Here is a 24,937-nt window from a genome sequence, read left to right as displayed (position 1 = left end):
GATCTGAGGATCACAGTTCAAAGCCAGCCCTGGACAAAAAAGTTCTTGAGACTCTTGTCTCAGCCAGCAAAAAGCCAGAAGTAGAAGTGTGGTTCAAGTGGTAGAGTGACAGCCTTGCTAAAGAGAGCCAAAGGACAGCTGCCAGGCCCTGAATTCAAGTCCCAATACCAGCACAAAGAAGAAGGAGGAGGGGGAGGAAGAAGAGGAGAAAGAAAAGCTACCTTCTTTTTTCACACACACACACACACACACACACACACACACACACACACACACACACACACACACACACACACGCCTTACCCTGACTGCTTCCTGTCCCCAGGCCTCATAGAAGAAGCTGGCAGACTTTCACACCTGTGCTGACGTTTGGGAACCTTCCAGAGCCTCACTCTGGAGGCCAAAGTGGCCTCTGCAGTGGGCTAGTGACAGGCACCTCATCGGCAGGATTTCATAAGGAAGGACATTCTTGGTTTCCACATTGGCTCCTTTTCCTTTTTTTTCCTGCCAACATCACGAATCCCAATGTGTGTGTGTGTGTATGTGTGTGTGTGTGTGTGTGTGTGTGTGTGTGTGTGTGTGTGTGTATATGAGAGACTATGTGTATGATTATGTGTTACAAATTATGAAATGGCTCCCATTCCCTCTTGTCTAGTGAATTCACTCATTCCCAGGAAGCTCTGTCTAGTTTGTGATGCCATTTTCAGAGGAAGAAGTCAAGGCTGGGAGGAGGTTTCTGAACCTCTCAGGCCATCAGGGCCCCATCTTGGTTCTGCACTTCTCATGCAGTGACAACTCACAGCTCATGAAGATGCCAGCACACATGCTGTCCCAAGATGTCCCCAGTCCAGGAGTGGGAAATCTGTGCTTGGTGAGAGAGTTGACTTCCTGGTCATGCACAGCACAGGGTGATGATGAAAGATGTGTCCAGAAAGCACCGCGGCAGGCGCGCTCACTCCCAAGCCCGCCTCCTCCAGTCCCAGCCAGGGGCAGAGGAATGTGCAGAGTGTTTGCGTAGCATGGCTGTAACAAACACTTCGCTGGACCTCCCAGCTGTGCACAGGAGCAATCCCTCTTATCCTCCGTGTAAAGCTGAGTAAAAAGAGACTAGCCTGGTACAATTAATGCACACTAAGAAAGTGAAAAAGAAATAACAGAGACAGGCTCTGTTGTGAGGGCTGAACACCAGCAGAAGGGGAGGGCTCACAGGGAAGGAGAAAGAGTGAATATGGCTGAAGCAGTTCATCTGTATGTATGAAAGTAGAACAAGGAAATCCCATGAAATTGTTCTGAGAAGAGGGAGGGGGGAAAAGGGAGCCCGACAGCTGGGGTTCGATCGGGTATCTTCTGGTATGCATATGTAAAAATGTCACAATGAGATCCCCCTGTGTGACTTGTGGATGTTAATAGAAATGGCTTTGAAGGGAAAGGAAGGCAGGAAGAGAGAAGGAGAAAAAGAAAGAAGGAAGGGAAGAAGGAAGGAAAAGGGAAGGAGACAGCATTGGTTCAGGCTGTAATCCTAGCTACTTAGGAGGTGGAGATGAAGGTCCAGAGGTTCAGGAGACTCCATCCCCACCAAGTGGCTGGGTGTGGAGGTGTGCACCTGTTACCTCAGCTACAGGGAAAACATGACAGCTTGGTCATTCCAGTGCCCATCAACCCTATGACACAAGGAAACATGAATAGGAGGATCCCAGTCCAGGCCAGCCCAGGCATGAAACATGACCCTAGTGAAAAAATAATCACCTTCAAAAAAGACTAGAGGCATGGCTCAAGTGATAGGGTGCCTGCCTACAGGCCTGAGGCCCTGAGTGCATCCCCTGTACCACCAGTAAACAAAAAAGAAAGAAGGGAGGATGAGAAAGCTGAGGGGGAATGGGGCACCACCCATGACAGGTTTTGGATCAGAACCAAGTATCCTAACTTCTCAAACACACCCTTGAACATGACTGCCAGTGATCAACACAAACTCAAACCACACTTTCAGACCAGGAGCTGTACACACACTTATTGAAATGAATAGGCTTTATTTGTTCAAGAACATAAAGCAGACAGTATAGAGAATTCTCACATATTCCCCCACCCCCATACACTAGTTCCCCTACAATGCCATCTTGTGTTTGGCAGTGTACATTGGTTCCAGTTAACGAACAAATTATTGCTATGTTATTATTGACTGAAATGTGGTTTTCATTACAACTTGTGTTGTACAAGTCAAGTTGTGTTGTTCTATGGGTTTTGACAAATGTATAATGATATTTATATCCACCGTGACCGCATCAAACAGAACAGTTCCACTCCACTCCCCCCTTCCCCCCAAAAAATCTCTGCTCAAGCTCAAAGACAGCACCCGGACCTCAAGTTCAAGCCCTAGGATACACACACACACACCACACACACACACACACACACACACACACACACACACACCACACACACACACACCCCACACACACCCCCCCACACACACACACATACACACACACCCCTCTCTGCTCTACATATTCAGCTCCTTGAGCCCAGGGCAACTTGTGATCTTTTTATTCTCTCTCATTTGTCTTTTCCAAAATGTCATGTTATTTCAAACTGACTTCTTTCACTTAGCTGTATACATTTAAGTTCCTCAATATTTTTTTGTGAGTTGATAGTTAAATTACAGCTGCTTGTTTTCTTGAAAGTACCTTGGGTTGAAGCTGGAGCCTTACCCTTTTTGTTTGCTTTGTTTATTTGGAGGTACTGGCGTTTGAACTCAAGACCTTGTACTTGCTAGGCAGGTGCTCTACCACTTGATCCACACCTCCACACTTGTTTTTGAATCTCTGAATGATCGTCTGTTGAATGGGGTGGGCCCAATTGTTAGTCTAGTCATTTATCCAAGGATATCTTGGTTGCTTCCAGGTTTGACGATCATGAATAAAACTGCTATAATTATCCATGTGCAGGTTTTATGTGGGCATAAGTTGTTAGCACGGTTAGGCACACACCCAGGAATATGATTATTGGATGGCATGCTGTTGTTACTAAAACCGGTGACACTCCAGCAGAGGATGTCTCCACAAAGAAGGAGGCCTCCCCTGGCCCTGGCGCGCCAAGTTCATGATGGTACAAAAAAAATGAATGTTAGCATATACCAAGGTAGACACCAAAAATGTTTATTATGAAAGCGAAAAAAAGAGAGAAAATCAGTCCTCAGCCCAGACATGGATGCGGGCACATCTGGTAGCGGGGACAATGTATGCTTTCACATCTGGAATTATGGTGAAAAAGTGGGCTGTGTTTGGGCCCCAAGTTCACTGACGAGGAGGGCTCCCCTCGGTTCTGCACCTGGGCAGCTTAGTCATTCTCGCCTTATGAATGGGGCCCAGAGCTTTTCAAGGCTGGCCAGCTCACTACATTTGGGGACATCATGTCATGGGTGTCCAAGCATCTCTCTACATCCCATGGGCCGAATCACTTGGTACATAAGGGGCCAGACACGAATGCTTCTCAGTGCTTCTTCTCAGCTGCCCATGGCCCCTCTACACCATTGTGTATGATGTTATTATTATGTTATTCATATGATGTTATTTGTGTTGGCAGGAAAAAAATCCCCACTCCTGAATGGGGAGCTCAGATGTTCCCTTCAGGACAAATAGGTGTTTTTGTTTTGTTTTTTACAATTTTTATGCCCATAGGAGTCGTCTTCCCAAAGGCTTTTTTTATTGCCTTCCTATTTCTTTTTCCAGCCTGTGCCATTCTCTTAGATACTCTTGCTCAGTTCTAGAAAATGCTAGTCATTTGGGCAAGCAGACAAGATCAAAGGGAGCTTGTCCCTCCCCCTAGTCTTTTTAAGAATAAATGTTAGCAAGTTACGGTGCTGGGGTTCAGGGGGTCTGGCTGTGAAAGCAATGAAATAATACCTACGAGCTTTTAATCAAGCTGTTCATTACTATAGTATTTGTCTCAGAATTCCTAGCTCCTGTTTCCCATGTGGCATTTTCCCAGATCTATCCTACCCCAGGAAGATGGTTAATTTCAGATGTCATCTGACTGGACAAAGGAATACTTAGTCTTTAGAACTGACGATGCATTGTCTCTGGGGCTGGCATGTAGTCAGTAAACTGAGTGGGAATAAAGGTGATATTCTCTCTCTCTCTCTCTCTCTCTCTCTCTCTCTCTCTCTCTCTCTCTCTCTCTCTCTCTCTCTCCCCTCCTGCCCTGAGTCCTCAGAATAACAATGCTTCCCTCAAAGAAGGTTATCAGGCCTTTGGCCTTGAACTGAGAGCTACATCACCATTGCCGTGGTTCTGAGGCTTTGAGATATAGACTTGTCCTGATGTGGGACTTCCCATTCTCTATAATTGCACAACCCATAGCCCTAATAAATCACCTCTCATCTATCTATCTATTTATCTGTCTATGTATCTATCTATATATCTATGTATGTATGTATGTATCTATCTATCTATCTATCTCCTAGTGATTCTGAAGAATCCTGACTAATGCATATGGTAATGTTATGGTTCGCTTTACAAGAGAATGTCAAACTGCCAAACTGTCCAAACTGTCCAAGCTGTCGGTGTCACTTGCATTCCCACAAGGAATGAATGAGTCTCTGATGCGCCACATCCTTGTCGTCACTTGGTCTAGGCAGTTATTTTTTTATGTAACCATTCTAATAGGAACATAGTGGTGCTTTTCATTTTAATTTGAATTCCCTAAAGCCATCCAACGTTGAGCATCTTTCCATAGCTCCTTTACTACTTCTCTGGTGAGAAATCTGTTTAGCTCTTTGATCCATTTCTTAATTGGACTGTTTTCTTATTGTTCAGTTTTAAGAGTTTTGGTGTATATTTTGGAAATAAGTTCTCCATCAAGATTATTTTTTCAAATACTTTCCTCATCTATGGCTCATCCCTTCATTTTTCATTCCCCACCCCCATGGTACTGGGTTCAAAGCCAGGGCCTGTGCATGCTAGCCAAGTACTCTGCATTGAACTATACTTCAACCCCATTTTCTTAGTCATATCTTTCTCAGAGCAGAAGCTTTAAATTTTAATAAAGTACAACTTACCAGTTTTTTTCTTCACATACCTTGCTTTTGGTGATATATCTAAAATTTAATACTCAAACCCAAGGTCACCTAGATTAGATTTTCTTCATTCCTCTGGTGCAATGTTATTTGACAGTGGACTTATTAGCTAGATATGTATGTTCCAAACTAGAATACTAACTAATTTTAAAAAGAGGAAAAAGAAGTATGGGGGGCTGGGCATGCTGCATACACTTGTAGTCCCAGGACCTCAGGAGGAGTTCTTGAAAGCTCAGGAGTTTACTGCCAGCCTGGGCAACAGTTGTGAGGCCCCATCTCTTAAAAAGTGAGGTGAAGGTCGGAGGAGGAGGAATGGAGGAGGAGGAAAAGTATAATTGGTGCACTGAAAAAGGAGAGAAAAATATAATTGTATGAAACGTCTATTGAATTGGATGCTGGTGGCTCATGGCTGTAATATTAGCTGCTCAGGGAGCTGAAATCCAGAGGATTTCAAGTCCAAGCTGGGCAGAAAAATCTTTGGGATTCCATCTCCAACATAACCACCAAAAAGCTTCCTGGCAGTGTGGTTCAAATGGAAGAGCACCAGCAGAGCAAGTGTAAGGCCCTGAGTTCAAACTCTGGTCCTGGCAAAAACAAAACAAAACAAAAAAAGTGTTCTATTAAAACCAGAGAAGGCAGAACAAGAGAACATTTTTAAAAAGAGAAAAAAAAGAACACATGTAATGAATAGAAACAAGTTGTAATCATGGTAGATATTAATCCAATTACATAAGCAATTACTTTAAATGTTAATGGTTTACATAAATCAGTTGAAATACAGAGCCTGTGGAGAGAATGAAAAACAAAGCCCAACTGTATGTTGTTTGCACAAAAGCCATTTTAAACATAAAAACATAGATAAAATGTAAACATCAATAGATATAAGCATAGATAAAGCAATGAAGAAAGAGACCATTTCCACACTAACCAAAACAAAGTAGGAGTAGCTGTATGTATTTCAGACAAAGCAGAATAAGGAAACACAGAATAAGGAAAATTACTGGAGATAGAGGTGGGTAGCAATGATAATGAGGTCAGTTCTTCAAGAAGACATAACAATCCTTAACATACATGCACCTAAGAACAGAGTGTCAAAATACATGTAGCAAAACAGTAGAACCACAAAGAGAAGTAGATACAGCTATCACTGTGGTTAAAGACTTCAACACCCCCATCAGTAATTGACAGATCCTGCAGGCAAAAAAAAAAAAAAAAAAAAAAAAATAGTAAGGATACTGAATGGTACCATCAATCAACTGGATCTAATTGACATGTTTAAAATATATTATCCAACAAGAAAAGAATATCCATTCTTCTCTGTTCATATGGAATGTTCACCAAGATGGAGTTTGTTCTAGGGCATAAAATATATTTTGACAGTTTTACAAGAGTAGAAATGATACAGAGCATGCTCTCAGACCACAATAGACTAAAGCTAAAAATAAATTACAGAAAGAAAGATATTTGGGAAATCCCAAAGTATTTGGAGATTAAGTAGCCCATTTCCAAACAATCTGTATTCCCTCTGCTGCTATATTCTGGAAGTGATTAAAGAGAATCAGTATTCTTTCTTTCTTGAAATGTTCGGTAGAATTCACCAGTAAAACTGTCTGGGCTTTTTGTTTATTTGGGGGGGGGTGGGATAGTAACTCTTCATTCAATTTCTCTAATAAATAATGAACTTATTCAGGTTATCTGTTTATCCTGTTTTGGTAAATTGTGTCTTTCAAAAATTTGGTCTATTACATCTAAGTTACCAAATTCATGGACATAGTTTGTTCAGAATTTTTCTCTATTATCCTTTTAATGTCCCTGAGAAGAAGAGGGTTGATTCCTCTTTTATTTCTGATATTAGGGATTTGTTATTACTAACTAGTATAACAATAATCTTCTCTCTCTTTTTTTCCTTGATTAGCCTGGTAGAGGTTTCTCAATGTTATTGATTTTTACAAAGCATCAGCATTTGGTTTCATTGATTTTGCTCTATTGATTTCCTGTTTTTAATTTCATTTCCTTGTTTTCTAATTTTCATTACTTCTTTTACTTCTTTTGGATTTAATTTTCTCTTTTTTCCCTAGTTTTCCTAAAATGAGGCTTAGATTGTTGTCAATCTTGCTTCTTGTCTACTATATGCACCCAATTATGTACACTTCCCTCTAAGCATGGCTTTTTTATGTCCCACCCATTTCTTTCTTTTTTTGGGGGAGGTCCAGTTGTGGGGCCTGAACTCTGGGTCTGGGCGCTGTCCCTCAGCTCTTCAGCTCAAGGCTAGCGCTCTACCACTTGAGCCACAGCGCCACTTCCAGCTTTTTCTTTTTGCTTATGTGGTGCTGAGGAATCGAACCCAGGGCCTCATGCAGGCAAGGCAAGCGCTCTACCACTGAGCCACCTTCCCAGCCCTATGTTCCACCCATTTCTGTAAAATTATATTTTTATTTTCACTTAGTTCAAAGCATGTTTCACTTTCTCTTGAGACTCCTTTTTTGAGAACATTGTGTCTGTCTCACTATGAGCGGGAGTGCACTGGACAATTGCTGCAGCTGTAGGAGCCAGGGGCTTGGGTCGCCTCTAATTTTCTGTTTTCTTCATTCCTCTTCTTGCCTTCAGGTTTCCATAAAAACTCCTTCTTAGAGGGAGTCTCTATCTTGAATCTCAGTTCTAGTCCTCAGTGACTCAGGTGGAGCCTGGGGATGTGGTGTTCAGATGCTGAGGACAGAAAGCATTCTATAACCTCAAAGTGAAATCTCAGCTCCTCAGTGGGTTTGCACCGGTGCCCCAAGACTTTCCAAAATATTTCTTGCCTGATTTTCCTCCAGGAGGGACAGGAAGCCTGAGTGGAGATTCTGGACTTGTCTAATTGTCCTTCTCCCAGGCCAGTTGAGCCTCTGGCCAATTAGCCTCCTTTGAAGACAAGCCTTTGTTGTGGAGTAAAATTCTAGGAATTTTTAGGTTCTAGAATATTCCTAAATGGTCAGTCCCTACCCTCTTCCCTTTACCAACCACCACCCCTGCCAGAAGCCCTTCCAGAGACTTCCATGGAATCCTGGATAAAGCCTAGACTTTGTCCCATATCCAAGAATGCAGTGAGAAGAATCTCCATATTCAGTTCTCTATATTTAGGAAATGGCCTGAGCTAGCCAAGACAGAGCTTGTCCAGCCTAGAGCTCACCATCTTTGGTGGGGGGAGGGGGGAAGGCTGACCTCAGGGGCAGACACCAATGGGGGCACCTTCAGATCCTACCAGGCACATTCTACAAGGCGCCTGTCCTTTACTACAAAACCCCAGCAGTCAATACCAGTGCCCAGATCCCTGAGTGGTCATTTGGCCATGTCTGCAGTCCGGAATGGAGGTCGCTGCATAGTTATCTGGCCTCAAGCGTGATTATAAGCATGTTTTCTCTTGTGTTTCCCTCAAGAATGCTGCCAGCCAACTGAGGGCCAGCAGCAGTGGCCTGGGCCTGGGGCGCCCGGGTGGCATCCTGGGGGAGGTGCACGCATCTCCTTGGGGAGGCCTGATTACCGCTGAGGCGCTGTCTTCTCGCTCGTGGTGGGTGTCTCTGCCCACGCGTCCCATCGTGTCTGTAAGGGGAGGCGGAGGCCTTATGTAAGCGCATCCTCATACAACCTGTCGTGTTGGCACTCGGGGCTGGGGGACCCCCTCCCTCCAGAATCCCCATGGGGACCGTGATTCTGTGCTGAGCAGGCTCCCTCCAAGCTCCACGGCTTTTGAGATCAGCCTTGTGGGCCTCATTGACACTCGCTGCAGCCATGGGCCCTGCCCAGCACCTGTTCTTCTAGTTCAGTCTCCAAAGGGAATCTCTGGGCCAGACCCCTGGGCCTCCCTCTGGGCCTCTGCTGGGGTGTTCCTCCTTCCTAGAATGCCCTTGCCCACCTGGATGCCTGGAGCAAGCCCACCCTGGGCTCCTCCCTTGAAAGGCCTCCCAGACCCTTGCCCTGTCCCTCCTGCAAAACAGTCCTGCATTCTGCAGTGCTCTGTTGCTTCTTGGCATACTCTCCATCAGACCTTACTCTGTTATCTGTTTCCCGGCTCTACCTACCTCAGTGGGTACAGAGCACCTTTTTGCTGGTGCCTGGTTCCAATTTGGCACCCCAGGCCTAGAACAGTAGAAACTTATGATTAGTGAATGAACAAGTACATGGCATCTCCCTGGGCTCCTGATTCTTAGAGAAACTCCTGCAAGGAGACACAGGCAGGGCACCTCAGCTCTACCAGGCTGAAGAGAACTGATCTTGAGCAAGTCACGTGCCCGCTCCCCACTGTGTCCCCTTCAGCAGCCAACTAGAACAGTGCCAGGGTGAATACCACGAGCCCAAGGCGACATGGGTTCCACTAGCCGAGGTGACAGAATCCTAACCAAGTTAGGTTCCCCTAATTCTCCCCTCACAGAGGCCCAAACTCAGCCCAGCTCCCAAGCAGGAGTACAGTAAAAGAAACACTTTCGCACACTAATAAAATTACCTTCTCTAAAGAAGGCAATTTGCATGTTAATGTTTTAGGTAATTCTGTGCAGCTCCAATGCCCTCAGGGCTGCAATTTCTCTCTGACAAAGTGACGAAAATAAACTCCCCGCCTAAAGAGCATTACTCTTCTTTCTCATTTGGGCTTGAACATGACATTCTTAATGTGAATCAAATTGAAACCCACTGCTCTTCTTTTTGACACTGATCTGCCTCCTGTCACCTCTCTAAGTGACAGGCAGGCTGGCTCTGATTGGCACCTGAGGTGGTGTCTCCTTGAGGCCAGGGCTGGGGCCCTTGGTCAGTGGCCACCACGAACCACCTCCTGACCCCCTGTAAGGCTGAGGCCACAGTCTTCTGAAAATTCCAGAAGGCCCAGCCAGATGACTAGAGGATATGTCAAGGGGAGCAGAGTGGCCTTTGAGGGTGACTTCAACTTCCCCTAGACGGCCAGTTTACTGGAAAGGATGCAGAATTGCTGGTCTGCAGGATGAAGGGCGTTTATCCCACCAGGCGTGGCCCCACTAGTGACTTGAAGACAGGAAAGATCTCACAGCGCCCACACACGCTCCCCAAGAGCGTGGGGGAGGTGGGGACGAAGCTAGAGCTGCAGCTCAGAAGAGGCAGATTGCATTTGAACTTAGGCATGTCTGCTCTGCACCCTGATTCTTCAACCCCAAGTGAACCCACTAATGTTCCTTGGCTCTGCCACACACCAGGCCCTGGCAGCAAGGAGCAGGCGCAGGATGCACACAGTCGGGCCCTGCTGTCCCTAGTGTCTGGAGCAGAGGCAGAGCGTGAGCGTGGGACACACCTTGTCATTGGCGGTTATGAGTTCTGTGAACTAAAATACAGTGGTTTTGTTGTTATTATTATTGTTTTGGGTTTTGCCAGTACTAGGATTTGAACTCAGGGCCTAGAGTGCTGTCCCTTAGCTTTTATACTCAAGGCTGACGCTCCACCACTTGAGCCACAGCTCTACTGGCTTTTTGGTGGTTAGTAAGAGATAAGAGTCTCACAGACTGTCCTGCCTGGGCTGGCTTTAAGCCTCCATCTACAAAGCTCAGCTTCCTACGTAACTAGGCCTGAGCCCCTGGCTCCTGGTAAAATGAGTTTCAATGCAAACCACAGAAAGACACATTTATCTTGGGATAGAGATAGAGAGATGTGCCAGAAAAAGTAGCATTTGAGCTGAGATGCCAGGGTCACCCAAGGTAGGACCTAGGGAAGACTCCCCAGTAGCCAAGACCAGAAGCTGGGAAGATGCGCAACGGGTTCTGGGAGACAAGAGGTGGGGGAGCATCATAGAGGGACTGTAGCGTGCCATACAGGAGAAGCCGGAGGGGGCTGGTGCTTGCAGAATAAAAGAGTGCGGGTTCTTTTCTGAGTTTCAAGCATGGACACCCTGGCTGACCCGGGTCTGTTGGAGGAAGGAGGCTGGGGCAGGGCTGCTGGGGCAGGGCTGGCAGCGGACAGCTTGGGTTGAGCGTGGGGTGTGCAGAGGCCCTGAGGAGGCCTGTGGGAGAAGCTTCAGAAAATGACCAGGCTTCTGGCTCCAGCATGTAGAAGAAGGGTGGCAAAAAAGATGCCATTTCTGGGAATGGGTAGGACTCCAGGAAAGGCAGGATTGGAAAGCCAGGACCAAGACACTCATTTTTTAACAGACTCTTTGAGATGATAATGAGGTGTCCCAGTGGCCACAAGCCGTCTGGCCTGGAGATAAGACTTCAGATGATTCTCCCTGGCATTGATTCATTGTAGATATTTAAAGCCCAGGCAATGAGAGACTAGAAGAGGGCAGAGAAGCCAGGCGGGGGCCCTGCAGGACTCAACTCAAGGTAAAGCACATCAGAGACAGCAGAAGAGACCAGAGCTGGAGGCAGGAGGCAGGCAGAGGGAAGGGAAGGAGGAAGGGGGGGCGGGGAGGACAGAGGGGAAGAGGGGGAGAGGAGGAGGGGAGCATTTCTTGGAGGGAAATGCTGAGAGGGGAGAAGACAGAGGGGGTGCCCAATCATTTGGTGAGACAGGCTTGGGTAGAGACAAGAAGGGAAGTCCTCTGAGCTGGAGGGGCTCCCGTGTGTGTGTGTGTGTGTGTGTGTGTGTGTGTGTGTGTGTGTGTGTGTGTGTGTGTGTGTGTGTGTGTGTGTGTGTGTGTGTGTGTGTGTGTGTGTGTGTGTGTGTGTGTGGCCGAGCAGTGTGGCCGAGCATCTCCCAGGGGGAGTTTGGCTGAGCAGGGAGCAGAGAGGAAGAGGATGGTAGAAATACAACATCATGCCACCTCTTCCCTAATACAAGGGCCCAGACTGGGCAGTAGCCAGCAAGCTTACCTTCAGGAGCAGCAGAGAAACCATCCAGTGAGAACACTCAAGAGACAGGGCTTCAAACGATTCGTCTTTCTTTCCAACCCCCATGCTAGGCCAGCTCTCATCCTTTCATAGTACCAAGATTTTGCTCAGAGAGATCTTCCTTCCACCTCTGATCAGAAAACTCCTGCTAATCCTTAAGATACCAGCCCCTAGACAGTTTGACAGGAATGATCAAAACACACACGATGACCAGTGTGTTAATATACACCTGTAATCTCAGCCCTGAAGTAGGAGACTCTCAGAGTTAAAAAAAAGCCTGAGCTACATACTGAGACCCTGACTGGAAAAACAAATAGCTGGGTATCGGTGGCTCAAGCCTGTTAGTCTAGCTGACAGAATCTGGGATCTGAGGATTGAGATTCAAAGCCAGGCCAGGCAGACAAGTGGGAGAGACTCTTATCTCCAATTAAGCAGCAAAAGATAGGAAGTGGAGTTGTGGCTCAAATGGTGGAGCACCAGCTTTGAGTAAAAAGCTTGAGAGCACAAGGCCCTGAGTTCAAGCTCCAGTACTGATACAAAAATCATGGTCCAGGGCTGGGAAGGTGGCTCAGTGGTAGGGTGCTTGCCTTGCATGCCTGAGGCCCTGGGTTCGATTCCTCAGCACCACATAAGCAAAAAGAAAAAAGCCGGAAGTGGCGCTGTGGCTCAAGTGGTAGAGCGCTAGCCTTGAGCTGAAGAGCTGAGGGACAGAGCCCAGGCCCAGAGTTCAGGCCCCACGACCGGACCCAAAAAAAAAAAAAAAAAAAATCATGGTCCATTCACACTATGAAATTCTATACAACCTACACAAACTGGAGTGGTTTTACATGCTGATAGAGAGAGGTGTCAAGACATATGACTTAAAAGCATGGTACAATATATATGATATGAGCCCAGAGATATATGTGTACAGATATTGACACACTGAGATGTGTGTGAGAGAATTGGAGCTCTCATACTGTACTGTGCACACACATCCTTGTTGTAGATTTTCACCTTTCATGCCTCTCCCAGGCAAGGCTTGGCTTCACCCTTGGTGTTGACCCCTGTCCACAACACCCCTCCCTCCTCCCTCCACTGTCTTACATTCGTCCATCCCCTGCACTAGGCCCAGAAGGCTGGCATCTCTGCTTCCACTTGGTGGCTGCCCTGTAAATGCGCTGCAGAGCAAGGCTGCTGTAGGAGGAGTGGGCTTTGCCATTAGAGTGGGATCATTGCAGCACAGCTTCCCGAGTCTCAGTGCACGAGCTGAGCCCAGAGAGAGGGGCAATACCCAGAGTGGACTGATGCTGTGCCAGAACCATCATTGGAGAAAACCAAGGGACTGGATGAATGCTGGGAGCAAGGTCAGGGAGTGCGACCCAGGCCAGGAATCTCCACCACCAAGCCCACTCTGCCGAACTCTGGCAAATGGCTTTGCTTCTGAGCCCAATAGTGAAAAACCCCAGACAACACCAAAACATTGCCATGTCATGAAACATAAGTGAGAGACCAAAGGGAAAGTGACCAAACACACCTCCCACTCTGATTCTGTCCTGTGTCCATCAAGTACTTAGCCACAGTACCCAACATACACCAGACACTTTGTTGTGTCCTCACATATCCTTAGTGATCCTTCTTAGTTTGACTTTGAAGGTGGTTTTACTGTGTAAGGCTGGAGATTTGTTTTGATCACTTGCTGAGGAATGAGCATTGGTTCTCAGAAGGTTCCACTGAAGCCATAAATCTCAAGAGAACCATGACAGGCTGCGGTCTCAGGAAGACATGATCAGTACTGTGGCCCTATCTTTCGGAACAGTGACTCAGGCCCTCGTGTCTATGTGGGGGATAATCGGGGGTGACATTGGATGGGACTGGTCTGAGACCTCGCACCCCTCTCCACTGGCCAGTGGGTGACTTGTGATTCATGAAAGATGAGATTGTTGCTTTTGCCTTTGATTGTGTTTATTTTCTGGATGCTTCGGGCTTCTAGGGTAATGATTTTTCTGCAGGATCTATTTATGATTCCATCCTGACACTTATTCATTTCTCCATCCAGACAAGGACAAGGGTGATGGTGGCTTGCTGCTGGTATGGTGCTGATGTACAGTGCCCGTGTGTGCTACACGGACGTAGCAGGAATATAACTAGGCCTTGAAGGACTCCCTGTGGTTTAGTAGAGAACAGATACCAGTCACAGGTTGGGAATCTCTGCATCGACACTCTCTAAAGTGTGACCTTGGGCAAAAGGAATGTGACCTTGAACAACTGCTTTGGCCTCTTGCCATTCAGCACTTGTCACCTGCACAAGGCAAAGATGATCAGTACCAGCTTCTCGGGGCCGCCACAGGACATGAAGAGCGCCCGGGGAAAGTCATAGTGAGCTTATCACATGCCGCTCATGATTGTAGTTATTACCTTAAAAATTCAGAAGTAATAATCACTCCCAATACTGCCAGGATTCTGAGATGACCCTGTTAGCCCCTCATTTTCCAAAAGGGGGAGAGAGGAGGGGGAACTGAAGCCCATGGAGAAGACGTGACCAGCTCCAAGGCACAGACTGCATAGGGAAGACCAGAGACTAACAGCCATAAATGAAGAAACCAGAACCAGTACTTTGGTAGCACTCCAGGCAAGAGAAGTGAGTGCAGAAATGGAGAGCTGTCGGGTGCTAGTTTTTAAGTACTGTATTGGGCTTTTTTGTGGATGGTACCTTGTAAAAGCCACTCAGGGCCAATATTACTGTCTCTATAGATTAAAAACAAAACAAAACAAAAACACTTAAGAGCCAGAGCCATGAAATCCCTTACTAGCTAGTAGGTGGAAGAGCTGAGTTCTGGATCCCCATTCACGGGGCCCAATGCCACCGCATGGCAACTACTCTGGTCTGATCTACCGACCATATGTGGCCCAGGCCTGGAGAGCCAGTGGTCATGGCAGGGGTGGGGCTCATGCAGCAGCAGACCCGAAGGAATGGGGAGAAGTCAGAAGTGGCGATGAGCCACCTATGCGCCTGTGCAGCCTTCAACGATCGCTCTTCAGGGTGTTGTTTGCTGCACTGAGAGGAATCACAAAGCTAATTCCAGTGCAGATCAATCTGCCTCCCCACCCCCACCCCCAGCAATGATTCCAAACAGAAAACGTGAACATATATAAACATTTGGGATTTCATGGTGAGACAGAAGCATTTATTCTAGGTGAGTAATAAGAAAGAGATTTGAAGGTTGAGGAGAGGAAAGGAATTCACCCGGACTGCCCTCACTCACTGATGCCTTGGGTTAGAACAACTAGCAGGGAAGCTGAGACACTTGTGAAAGGGAGGGTGGGGGGAATCTTATATTCAGTCCTGGATAATATCCCTGGCTGTCAACAATGATTTGGATTTAATTATATCATATATGCAAATGTGCTCTGTAAACTGTAAAATCATATATAACTGTCAGATGTTAAGAAAGCCTAATAATGTTGGAAAAAGAGCATTGGGTTGGGATGCAAGATTAGCACGGGTTGAAACGCTACTCCTTCCACTTAGGGAGCGACCTCAACAAGCGACCTGTGTCCCCCGACTGTAAATGAGGAATATTTGTAATAATGTCTGCAAACTAGCCGAGAAGACAGATATTCCTTGTAAATTGGAAAGCACTAGGCACACGTAAGTTATTAATCTTGTCTCCATCCTTAAGCTCCAGAATAGATGATGGGATTAGTGAGAACAGCTACCATGCTCGCATTTGTGTGGGGTGTGTGTGTGTGTGTGTGTGTGTGTGTGTGTGTGTGGTGTGTGTGTGGTGTGTGTGTGTGTGTATGTGTGTGTGTGTGTGTGAACCAGGATGCCTCCCTGGGAGTGAGCTGAGGTAGCTGTGCACCAGGAGGAGCCAGTGGGCCCGCCCTCATCCTGTTGATTGACAGAATAAGGCTGGGGCTGTCAGGGGCCTCATCTCACGATCTCCAGTGAGAGGCATGTGTCTGGCTGCAACTGGAACAATTCTAAGGCTGCTTTCTCCAGCGACATCCGTCAACCCAAATGAAGCTGAACGAAAGAAAGAGGAAGGAAAGAAGGAAGGAAGGAAGGAAGGAAGGAAGGAAGGAAGGAAGGAAGGAAGGAAGGAAGGAAGGAAGGAAGGAAGGCAGGCAGGCAGACTCAACATCTTATCTTCGCATGTGGGAGCCAGGTGGGGAAAGCCCACTTGCAAACCTGTGGATCTGACTGCCTTCATAGGAGCATCCAGCAGACAGGGATGCGGCCCATCCCCTTTAACGCTGCAAGGCTGCCATTATTCCTAGAATTTTCTTTTCTTTTGGCAGTGTGGGGAAAACTCTGACATGGTCAGCTCTTTGAAGACTTAAAGCCCACAGTAAAGAAGTTAAGAGATTAGCAGGGCACCTGTGACTTAGTGCCTCCCATTCTACCTACTGAGGAGGCCGAGACCAGGAGGACTGTGGTTCAGGGCCAGCTGGAGAAGAAAATTCCATGAGAATCCATCTCCAAATAGCCAGTCAAAAAAAGCCAAGCTGGAGCCATGCCTCAAGTGGTAGAGTGACAGCCAAGAAAGCACCATATTCAGAATCTAACCAGCTCTCTCTCACCGTCTCCATCTTGAGTTCTTAAGAGAACAGGGCCCAGACCTCCCTTGTGCTTCGTGGTCCAGCAATGCTGCTGCAAGAAGACCCTGGTCTACAATGTGTGGTTTCTCAGAAATGAAGAGGGAGATTAATGCACAGTGAGAGAAACTTCGTGGTTTCTCCATCATTAGTCTTTTAAAAATAACCATCTGGGTTTTCTCTCAATCAATGTCTTAAAATAAATGTAGACGTTTTTAGACAAAAGTCAAGACTCTTTCCGTTGAGGGCAGGTCTTTTTGTAAACAAGAATCTTGGTTGCAGCTGGGGTTTTGAGAGTGAAGGACAGGCAGACTGGACCCTGCGGGCTGGGCAGTGGTCTCAAAGTGGGGTCCCTGGCCTGGGGCCTCACATCCCCTGGGAACCATCTCAGCTCTGGGGAGGGGCTGAATGGCCATTTCAACATCTGAGCATATGGTCTGGATCATCCTGCTTTCATTAGTCTGCAAATCTTCCTGGAGAAGAGTTTTCAGAGTTGCCTCTCAGCTTAGTTCAGCTATAAAGTGGAAATAACAACTGAGACGCACGTGTGATAAAGGTTCGTGTCAGCTCAAGTCTTCACTGGGTGCACAGGTGCCCAGATGTCCCCAGGTGCCCAAGGTTTTCCTGGGAACACAGCCATGGACCCCTAGATTTATCCCAGCAGATGGCTAGAAACAAGGAAGCACTCAGACAATTAACTCTATATGGGATGGCCAAAGGCAGGGTTGGAGGTATTTTTTAAATAATATGGTTGCTTTTTTCCCCCCTCTAATCTTTGTCAACCAGTGTGCATTATCTAGTTTGGAAAATACATTAAAGATAGAAGGATTTGTTTCAGTGCCTTTGAAATCTTAGCTCTGCTGTCTACCCACTTGTACTACAGATAAGTCAACAGTGAATATGACATTCACGTTGTTTATTTTTCAATTGCATATTCTGTTAGGGAACATTTTGAGGACTATGACCATGTGTTCAATAATATGAATACTTGAAAGACTCTCAGACTTTTGCAGAATTATTTTTTCCAAAGTTTACAGCAATTATGTGCTCACCTGACCACTGCCTTTATTCTGTACTTGGGTTGGCTTGGTGAGCAAGCAATCACCCCTGTAACTTGGAGGGTGCAATGGTTTTATCTCTCATTCCCTTGTTCCTGTGCTTTGCCCATGGGGGAACTCTAAAGATTGAAATATTTTGGGGATAAACTTGGGGGTTTGCCCTTTGATTTTTCTCTCACAGTTAGTACTCTTACCACTTGAGCCACATCTTCACTTTGGTTTTTTGCTGGTTAATTGGAAAAAAGAGTCTTTCAGTTTTGTTTACCTGGGCTGGCTTCAAACTGTAATTCTCAGCTCTCAGCCTCCTGAGTAGCTAGGATTACAGGTGTGCTCCATAGGTGCCTGGCTATTGAAGGATTTTTTTAACATGGAATTAATTTCCAAACCAATATAATGCTTTAAAAACAAAAGAAAACAACCCAGAATCATAGGGTTTCACTGTTAGAAAATAAATGAATCAAAAATAAAAACAGTGACATTCGCTATTGATTATACTATTCTCAAAAAAAGCGAGCAAATCTTAATATTTGGTGTTCAGACAGGGCAGAGGTAATGAAATGGTATCCAAGGCAAAAGTTTGATGGACTAATTTTGTTTGTTTAAGGTGGAGGAGAGTGTGGCTATGTTGCAAAGCTTGATCTCAAACTTCTATGCTCAACAGACCCTCAAACCTCATCCTCCAAGTGCTGAGACTATAGGTATCTACCAGGCAACCCAGTTGACGGAATATTGTGCAGCCTTTAAAATAATGGTTATAAGGACTACTTAGCTGTTAAGGATCTGCAGGAGTTGTTGGTACAACTGAGTGGGAAAATGCCTTTCTGCAGACAGGATGGGGGAAGATCAGTCGGCACACAGTTCTCAGAGAGGATAAGGCCTGAGCCTGGCCAACACCCTCTGTCAATATTCTCATTGCATTTTATAGTAAATAGTAATAAGGAAGGAGAAAGAGCCAGGTCCCCCGATCATACACATAGACTATTCAGGAAGTGTCTGGAAAAGGCTTCAACTTCCACTCTGGTAGGAGCTGCCCCTTTCCTATCTTGCGGTCTCGCCTTTCCACTGGAAATCCCAGCACCCTGATCCTGAATCTAAACCGATTTTAGCAGGCTGACTCTCTCCTCTTCTTCTCCTTCTCCTCCTCCTGCCCTTTCGAATTCTTAAAATGGTTTAGTTCTCACCAAATAATGGCATAGGTCAGTCCCCTTTGATAAGAAAAAAAGAAGATCAAAAGTAATCCCTTGTTAAATTCAGATGCTCAGTGGCCTTAGAATGGGCTGTTTGGGGCCAGAGAACCCTATGTTCAGGGTGTAGGTTAGGCTGTGCCTTCTCCAATCTATTGCCTCTGTGTTGGCTGGCTGAGCAAAGTCCACTTACCAGGCTGTGGTTAGAAGAGGTGGCCCTCTTTCCCAGGCCTTAATCTTGACATGTGTTTGGCCTTGATTGTCCTTTTCTTTCAGAGTTTGTCTGTGGGGAGGGTGTCATGCAGTTAGAAGGTGTTGTGAGCTCATCAGGAGCCCCGGAATCTGGTCCAGTTTTCATGGCTTCCTGTGACAGGATCTCATGTGCCACCTAGTCCCTTGGTAACATGAAGATGCTAAGCAAATTTTCTCAAAAAATGATTGTGGTCTCCCTGGTTGTAAAGATCTGAGGGTCCTAAGCTATAGGACTCTGAGTCCCACATGACTTAGCCTGTTAAATTGGGGTGGCTTATTCATAAGACTTGTATCTAAGAAATCAAACAAACCAAGGGCAGGGGGAACAAAAGTTTCCCTGACTATAAAAGAAATCATTTGGGAATCACTGGACTAGAAAACGTGGTGAGGGTGTTTCAGATGTGGGAATCCACAGCCCCAGAGTGGAGTGGGGTTGACACCAGGGGCTCTTGTGCCCCGCCCCCAGCCTCTGGCCAGCTGGCCCCTCCCTTAGCCCTGAGTAATCCACCAGTTGCCAGGGCCCCTTTTGCTTGCCTTGCTCCTCCCTGCTCCCAGCCCCACCCACCACCCCTGGCCTGTCAATCAAGGCCTTCTCCTTCTCTAGGGCCCAACTCTAAGTGTCCCTTCCCTTCCCCACAAGCCTCCTCTGACCCCTACCCCAGACCCTCCAAGTCTGGACTAGGAGGTGCCCTGCAAGTTCCATACATTTCCATCTCAGCCCTTGTGCCCTCTACAACTGTGTTCTCACCCCCAGACACGGGGGAAGGAGGTGCAGAATCATCAGTGCAGGAGGCCATGGGCAAATCCCATCACTGCTCCCTACAAATGTGGGCCCATCCCCTGGGCCTCAGTTTTCTCATCTGCACAATAGGAGTTCTAGTATGTCTGGCACATGTGAAAACTGATTCTCTTCCCCTCTTCACTGAATCCCTGTTATCTGAAATCTTGCTTTCTTTAGTTTCATAGCCCAATGTCAATCTGAATATATTCTATGGAAAATTCCAGAAATATCTAATCTGAATAACATCACAGAATCTCAGACTGCCCATCCTCTTCCCACTTGGACCATGAATCATTTCTCTGTCCAGCATATCTACTCTGTATAGGCTACCAACCATTCTTCACTTAGCAACTGTCCACTTACCAGATTGACTGTAATAGTAGCTCAGTGCTGATGTTTAAGTAACTCTGGTTTACTTAATAACGGCCCCAATGTGCATGATCAGTGATTTAAATTAGGTGCCAAGGCTTAAAACATGGAGAGAGAAATTAATTCTGTGCTATGTGCGAACACTGAGGGACAGATAAGAAAACACATGGCATACATACTTACATATAATGTATACTATTATAGATAACTAGATAACAGAATTCAATACTACCTGCGCTTTCAGACGGTTGTTGGTTGGGGAGGTCTTAAAATACATCCCTAGAATATAAGGCAAGACTGGGTTTTTTTCTTTTTGGATGCCAGTAGTGGGGCTTGAACTCAAGACCACGTTCTGTCACTCGGCTCTTTCACTCAAGGCTGGTGCTCTACCAATCAAGCCACATTCTCATTTCCAAAAGGTTGCTGAGTCGTGTAGATGAGAGCTACTCAAAGTTCCAACCCATGAATGGTTGGTTCCAGTCCAGGACACGAGGCCTGAGCCGAAGCATAAGCAGCACCTGCTTCCTTTAGAGCTGTGCCACAGTCAGTGCGAAGGATGAGGAGGGTGATTTGTGTTCTGGTGCAAGCTCCTCATCTGGTCTGGAGCAGGGATGCACACTGTTCATGGAGTTGCTACTGTCGGGGCCTCAGTCAGAGCAGCATTCTTTAGGAAGTAGGGAACTGGGTTTTGGTGGTGGTGTTTGTTTTTTGTTTGTTGCTGGTCCTGGGGCTTGAACTCAGCCCTGGCGCTGTCCTTGAGCTTCTTTTGCTCAAGGCTAGCGCTCTACCACTTGAGCTACAGCACCACCTCCCGCCTTTTCTGAGTAGTTTATTAGAGAGAAGAGTCTCACAGACTTTCCTGCCTGGGCTGGCTTCAAACCTGATCCTAGATCTCAGCCTCCTAAGTGTTAGCATTCCAGACATGAGCCATCAGCGCCCAGCTGGGAGCTAGGTTTTCAGGAAGACATTTCCGTGTGGTGTCCAAGAGCAAGTCTTTGTGTGCAGTTAAAATCCGAGCCCCATCACTTTCTACCCAGGTCTCCCCCGCTTCTCTGAGACTCAGCTTCGCTAGCTGTGAAAAGTACTGCACATGCTATTTAAGTTCCTGGTGCCCAGGCCTGGTGAGCCTCTGTGACTCGGCCTAGGCCCAGCTTTCAGAATGAAGCCCGGTAGGGAGAGGGGCTGGGTCTTGCCAGTCAGCCTTTCTCGCACATGGCAGCGCCCTGATGCCATCTCTCTGTCCACAGGGATGTGTCTGCAGGCATTTGTAGAAGCTTTCTTCTTCCTGGCCCAGAGGAAGTTCAAGATGATGCCGCTCCACGAGCAAGTGGCCTCGCTGATCGACCTGTGCGAGTACCACCTGTCCCTGCTGGACGAGAAGCGCCTGCTGTGCAGCGGGGTGGGACGGCGGGGGACAGTGCCTGACCACAGCCTTCCACAGGATACAGTCCCCACTGCCCAGTCCACGGGCACCATCGTGGGGGCCAGTAAGCTCTCCTACTCCAAGCCTGCTCTGTCCTGAAAGCCACTCTGTCCCAGAAGTGTGAGCCCTTCGGGGCCAGAGACAGTCTAGGGCCCCTGCCTTGGAGAATCCTTAGCCACAGATGCTAAGGATTCTCTGCCCAGGACCCCCACCTGGCTGAGAGCCCTGTAAATTATTTTCGTATTCTGCAGCACCCCGATTTCTAATGCCAATTCTCACCCATCCCCCCACTTCCTCTCAGTTCCTCTTGCTGACCTGCCCTGTTTGCCAGTCATCAGCGGACATATGACATCTAAAACATGACAGGTGGCACCTGCTATTCTGGGCTCGCAGGAAGCACCCACTGGGAGAAACCTGCTGTGCTCAAACAGGGCGGGAGCGGGAGGGACAGCAGCCATCCCCAAGCCAAAGCTGCGACTTGGACCTCTGAGAGCCTGCTGGTCCAAGCCCCAGGACTCCATGTTTCCTTCCTTCCACCCATCCCCTCTGCAAATCAAGAAGGCAGCCTTGACCCTCCCACCTCAATCATGTGCTATGTGGATGTAGTTAACAAATTAGCCTCATTTATTTCCTTAATTTGCCTGTTGCCACAATGTTTGCTTTGTCACTAATTAAGACGTAATTAAGACGTAAGTTGGGTTCCTACAGCCTCAGTGGTAACCAGAGCCTCCGAGTTGGTTCAGTTTGGTTTAGTTTGGCCTTGATCTCAAAACAGTCTCCTTATCCAGGGGGCGTTGTGGCCTCAGAATGGACCCTTGAAGGGCTGGGGTGCTGACAAAATGGCCAAGGCCCCATGCTGGGAGTCCTGGGAGAAGAAAGGGGAGGGGAGAGGGTTCTGGGAGGAAGACACAAGACTCCGATAAGAGCCAGGCCACAGGAGCATGCACTTGAGCAGTGTGAGCAGGGATCCACCGTGTGAAACAGAGGTTGAAACCCTCAGGGCTGCTCTTCTGAGACCCCAAGGCCGCACAAACGGATGTCCCAGTACGGGCAGTTGCATCTGGACACACTTGTTTTCATCCAGGAGCTGCCAAGAGTCTGGTAATAGAAGTTCTAACCTGACACCATTTCCCAAAGTGGATCTGCAGCTAGTTCTCCTATGCCGGGCATTTCACCAAGCCCGCTGGACATGGGCAGGTGAAGAGCCAAGAAGTTGCGCTCTAGCCGTGTCCGGGGTGGTGGAGGAAGTTGGAATTCATGGTGATTAATGTCAGCTAGAGGCAGGTCTGAGACCAGCCCTGTCCTGATGGAGCCCAACGTCCAGAAGCAGCCTCTGCCCTGACGTGACTGGGAAAGGAGGTGGCCAGCTCACCAGAGGCCCCCAGGTGACTGACAGGGCTCTTTCCCCCTAATACTATTGGGCAGAAAGCATGCAGAGGTGCTCCATTGTAAGAGGGAGCGCTAGGAGCCTTTGGGAAGTCCCACTGTGTTTCCCGCCTTGGGTGACTCACCCCTCCTTTTTCAGGCTATTATGGTTCACATAAAAGCAAAAGCAGGTGGTTTCTTCTTCCTAGCAAGAAGACAATAGCTAGGGACCCCTCCGCATGCCTGTGCTTGGCTGTGGCATCACCCCGTTCCTTAGGCCTAGCCTGGGGGCTGGGGGACAGCTCAGCTTTTCTGCTATTAGAGGCAGGAAGAGCTCTGAGCCACCACCTAGCCACAAGAGAGCCTGCCATGGTGTCTGCCAAGCTGCTCCAGTCAGCAGGTGCCGCTCCTTGGGAACCGATTGAGGCCTCCCAGAGTCCAGAACCTCCATCCCCAAGACAAGCCGCCTCATGTTCCCCCTGTAGAACCGTGACCACTTTTTTTAACCCAGATCTCATCTTTTCCCTCTCCCAGCCTGGCCTGTGTCCTCACCTCCCCACCCCCAGCTGTGACTCCAGGCCTGAGCTGTTCCCTCGGGGCCCCTCCCAGGAGCCTGTCCATAGCCTTAAAAACCCTGGCTTTCTCACCCGTACTACACCAATTGGCTCAATATCTCCAGATGGTTCCTTGGCTGGTGCCTTCTCTTTCCGAAGGATAGTAGCCATCTCATGACACTGAAACCCCGAATAGATCATAATTATGTCTCCCATACTGGCCTTGATCTCAGAGCCTTGCACTTGCTCTGCAGGTGCTCTACCATTTGAACCATACCCCTAGCCCTTTTTGCTTTAGTCCTGTTTGATAGGATCTCACAGTTATGCCTAGACAGTGATTCTCCTACCTACATCATCTGTATAGCTGGGATCATAGGTACATAGCACTAGGCCCAGCCATAATAGCTTTTCTAATTCAAGTCCAGTTCAGGTCATCTTCCCCAAGGACACCCCCCCCACACTTGGCATCCAGCCTGACCTGTCCTCAGAAAAGAAGTCATCTTGCTATGAATGTAGACGTGTGTGGAATACGGACAGGCCTGGGGAGGAGTCCACCTTTCCTGTATGAATTTAACAACAACAACAAAAATAGTGCTTCTCAGTGTACAACGTGGTTTTAAATCTTTTTCCGCATCTAATCCTCTCAGTGACCCAGCACTGAGATGAGGATTATCATCACTCTAATGATAGCCAGGAGGTCCTATGGCTTGTCTGAGGCCCTGGGTCTGCAAGCATCTGAGAACGCACGTGTCAGAAAAGTCATGTATATGCTCAGCGCATGCGTGGAAGCTCTGGGTCCCTGGGTCATTTCCCCTGCTCTTCTTTCATCGAGCACCCTGGGAAATTCTGCAGGCCACATAGACTGTTGGGCCTCCAGGCCTCTAGCCACCCCTGTGGGGGTCATATATTGCAACCTTCAGGTACAGTCACAGAAAGCATAATAAATGTGCAAGTGTTTCATAAACCAAAGTGCTGTGGAGATGTCATGTTACTTCAGGCCGCTTTCTGGTTTCTTACGCAGTGTGGTGGGTCCACAAAGTGAGACGCTTTCTTGAATCATGTCCGTCAAGACAGATGATGCCAAACCGGTCAGCTCCACTCCCTCCACACTCCCCCTCATCCTCACCTCCTTGAAGACACTGGGGCTTGAAAAATGGCCCTTGCCACTCCTCGGACATATGGAATCTGCTTTGTGATTGGCAGACTGCTCCTCCAAAATAACTGCATCTCCCCCCTCCAGCCCCCTTTCCTCTCTTGATTAATATCCTAGACTCCCTTTCCTATGAGAGCCACACTTGCAGTGCTCTGCCTGTGTTGGAAGCTCAGGAATGATGATGATGCTCCCAGTGGCTGGGAGAGCTGTCCCCCCAGCGCAGCGAGAGAAATTCACCAGCGTGCAGTCCCCGAAAATCCTCCCACAGGCTCCTAGTTGATGGACATGACAGAAATTTCCCCACGTGGCACCATGAATTTCT

At 47.5% G+C, this 24,937-nt stretch overlaps 1 protein-coding gene across 3 annotated transcripts in view; it reads left to right on the top strand.

The window, feature by feature from the left end:
• LOC138820951 (tubulin polyglutamylase TTLL11-like) overlaps positions 1-24,393 on the top strand; it is a 238,544-nt gene extending 214,151 nt beyond the window's left edge. For all 3 annotated transcript variants that reach the window (XM_070012962.1, XM_070012957.1, XM_070012965.1), the window contains one exon: positions 21,368-24,393. In XM_070012962.1, coding sequence (XP_069869063.1) covers positions 21,368-21,642 — 275 coding nt within the window. In that variant the 3' untranslated portion in view covers positions 21,643-24,393. The remainder of the gene's footprint in view (positions 1-21,367) is intronic.
• The last annotated feature ends 544 nt before the right edge of the window (positions 24,394-24,937 follow it).

The sequence above is a fragment of the Dipodomys merriami genome, unplaced genomic scaffold, assembly GCF_024711535.1.
Source record: "Dipodomys merriami isolate MVZ:Mamm:240054 unplaced genomic scaffold, mDipMer1.0.p SCAF_11, whole genome shotgun sequence".
NCBI lineage: Eukaryota > Metazoa > Chordata > Mammalia > Rodentia > Heteromyidae > Dipodomys > Dipodomys merriami.
The sequence above is the reverse complement of the archived record's forward strand: the minus strand, read 5'-3'. Positions and strand labels throughout refer to the sequence as shown.